Source organism: Trypanosoma rangeli (genome assembly GCF_003719475.1).
Source record: "Trypanosoma rangeli strain AM80 chromosome Unknown Tra_15.4_contig_00989, whole genome shotgun sequence".
NCBI classification, from domain to species: domain Eukaryota; phylum Euglenozoa; class Kinetoplastea; order Trypanosomatida; family Trypanosomatidae; genus Trypanosoma; species Trypanosoma rangeli.
Genome location: NW_021706736.1, coordinates 1 through 2,269, shown reverse-complemented (window position 1 = coordinate 2,269; position 2,269 = coordinate 1). Strand labels below are relative to the sequence as shown.

Genomic DNA, 2,269 nt, shown 5'->3' with positions numbered 1-2,269 from the left:
CTTCTGCTGCGGGACAAGCTCTGTGGTACTAATACAGTTATTTGCCACAATCCAACACTCGCACACACACACACACACTCACTCTTCCCTCACGCCATGCGCCGTCGAGTTCACGCCACGCAGTTTCTTTCACTGGCGGTGTTCCTACTGCTGTTAATGTACGGCGCCGGTGGGTGCCTCGCCGCCGCGCACCGCCGTGCCTTCGACGAGGAGTTGTGGGGGAGCGGCCGGCCACCGACCGCGATGGTGCGTGAGCTGCCGCGCAAGGGGCAGGGCGCGACGCAGGCGTACACCGTCGCCACATCAGGGGAGGAAAACAGTGGCTGGGCGCCCCTCCGCATCGCGGTGTCCACGGAGGATTTGAAGGACCCCCGTAAGCACTGCACCAAAGAAGGGGAAATGAAACCGGACTTCAGGGGACACTATTCACCGTGCACGAAGGATGATGTTTTGACCTCGGATGTGAGAAAAACCCTGGTGGATGAGATTCTTCCTGTGGCTGTCGGACTGCACGCGGAGCGTTTGCTCGTTCAGCGCATGAAGACTCCGTTGGTTGTGCCCCGGCTCATAACGGAGCATGGGCGCTGCAAATACTTCAAGATCCCCGAGGAGCATCACACAGTGGGATTGAAGGACACGGACATGGTGCTCTATGTGGCTTCCAGGTCGAATTACGGGACGTGGGCTATCCCGTGTGCGTTCGCAGAGGACGGTCGTCCAATTGCCGGTGCCCTGCATATTATGCCTTCTTATACGCTTGGCGTCATGCACTTTGCTCGCACCACTGCGCATGCGATTGCCCATGCTCTTGGCTTCAGCATGGAACAGATGAAGAAGCACGACATGCTGTTGAACGTGACTGATGTGCGCGGCGGCAGCTCTCCCGTGACGGTGGTGAAGTCACCTGTTACGCTGAGCAAGGCGAAGCTGCACTACGGCTGCGACACCCTCAAGGGCATGGAGATGGTCTATTATTTTGACGCAAGCCTGTGGTCGCTGCGCAATGCGAAGGACGAGTTGATGAGTCCGTTTGGTACAATGTACGCTGGCTACTACACTGCACTGACGATGGCGGCGTTTGAGGACCTCGGCTACTACAGGGCCGTGTGGGGGATGGAGGAGCCGATGGTGTGGGGCAACAACTCCGGCTGCGAGTTCCTGGATAACCCGTGCTCGGAGGAGACTCCCACCACTTACCCCGACATGTTCTGCGATAAAAATGATGCGTTGTCGATTCGCTGCACGTCCAACCGTCAAGCCATCGGGACATGTAATCTCGATGTTGAGTACACCGTCCATGATATAAAGGAGACGTGCAATGCTATTTTCCCGCCTGGTAATTCTGAACACCATTTTTTTTGCACAGTGGAAGGGCCCGACACCCCACCAGGGTCCCTCCATGGAAAGGGCTCGTGGTGCCTCGATGCAGAACCACTCCCGCTCCTGAGTGACGATGCCTCCAATTGGAAATTAACCGCACCCGCAGTGTGTGCGATGGTGCAGTGCGAGGAGGGCAAGGTGAAGGTGAAATATCTTGGCGGGAGTGATTTTGAGCCGTGCCCCGAAGGGGAGTTTATCACGCCCAAATCAGATCATTTCAAGGGCGGCAGAAGGATCAAGTGCCCGAGGTACGAGGAGGTGTGCACCATCGCCGCCGATGGCAGCAGCCTCATCAACCTAAAGAAAGGCGACCACGGCAAAGGTGACCACGGCCATGACGACTACGAAAATGACGACAACGAAAATGACGACTACGGCAAAGGCGACCACGATGGCTGTGCGGCTGCTGTTGTTCTTTCCAGTCTGCTCCTTGCCGTGATTGCTGCGGTGGTGGTGGCGACGTTGCCGCTTTGAGCAGTGGCTGCAGCAACAGAGCACTTCCTGCAGCGGCAGGGCAATGATGCCTCGACGCTTCTCACAGAGCAGGCGTCTGCAGCGCGTAGAAACGCAAGATGATTGCTCTTGCAGCCGCCCTATCCCCCTCACCACCCCTGGCCCCTCGTCGGAAAGTAGTTAAAACATGCGTCTCCTGCTGAATGGCGCCGTGGGTGGTGGGGAGGAGAATCGTGCGGTGTTTGTTGGACGTGAGCAAAAAATAAAAATAAAAATGATGGGGTCCTTGTTTCTTATACTTCCTTTTTGTTTTTGCTTGAAGCATCATTCCATAACGGTGCTGATTTGTTTTTATACGCTTCCCCCAGGACAGAACGACTGCAGAACTGGAAACTGCGTATATATTTTCTTTTTTGTGTTTTTGGTCACGTCTCAG

The 2,269-nt window shown here is 55.8% G+C and overlaps 1 protein-coding gene across 1 annotated transcript, besides 1 other annotated feature; it reads left to right on the top strand.

Annotated features, from left to right (window-relative positions):
* Positions 1 to 54: 54 nt before the first annotated feature.
* Positions 55 to 82: a microsatellite.
* A 14-nt stretch (positions 83 to 96) lies between these two features.
* TraAM80_10470 (surface protease GP63) lies at positions 97 to 1,854 on the top strand (the record flags this gene model as incomplete). Its single annotated transcript, XM_029387086.1, has 1 exon — positions 97 to 1,854. One exon carries the CDS (start codon positions 97 to 99, stop codon positions 1,852 to 1,854), a length of 1,758 nt encoding a protein of 585 aa, XP_029233071.1.
* Between the last annotated feature and the right edge of the window lie 415 nt (positions 1,855 to 2,269).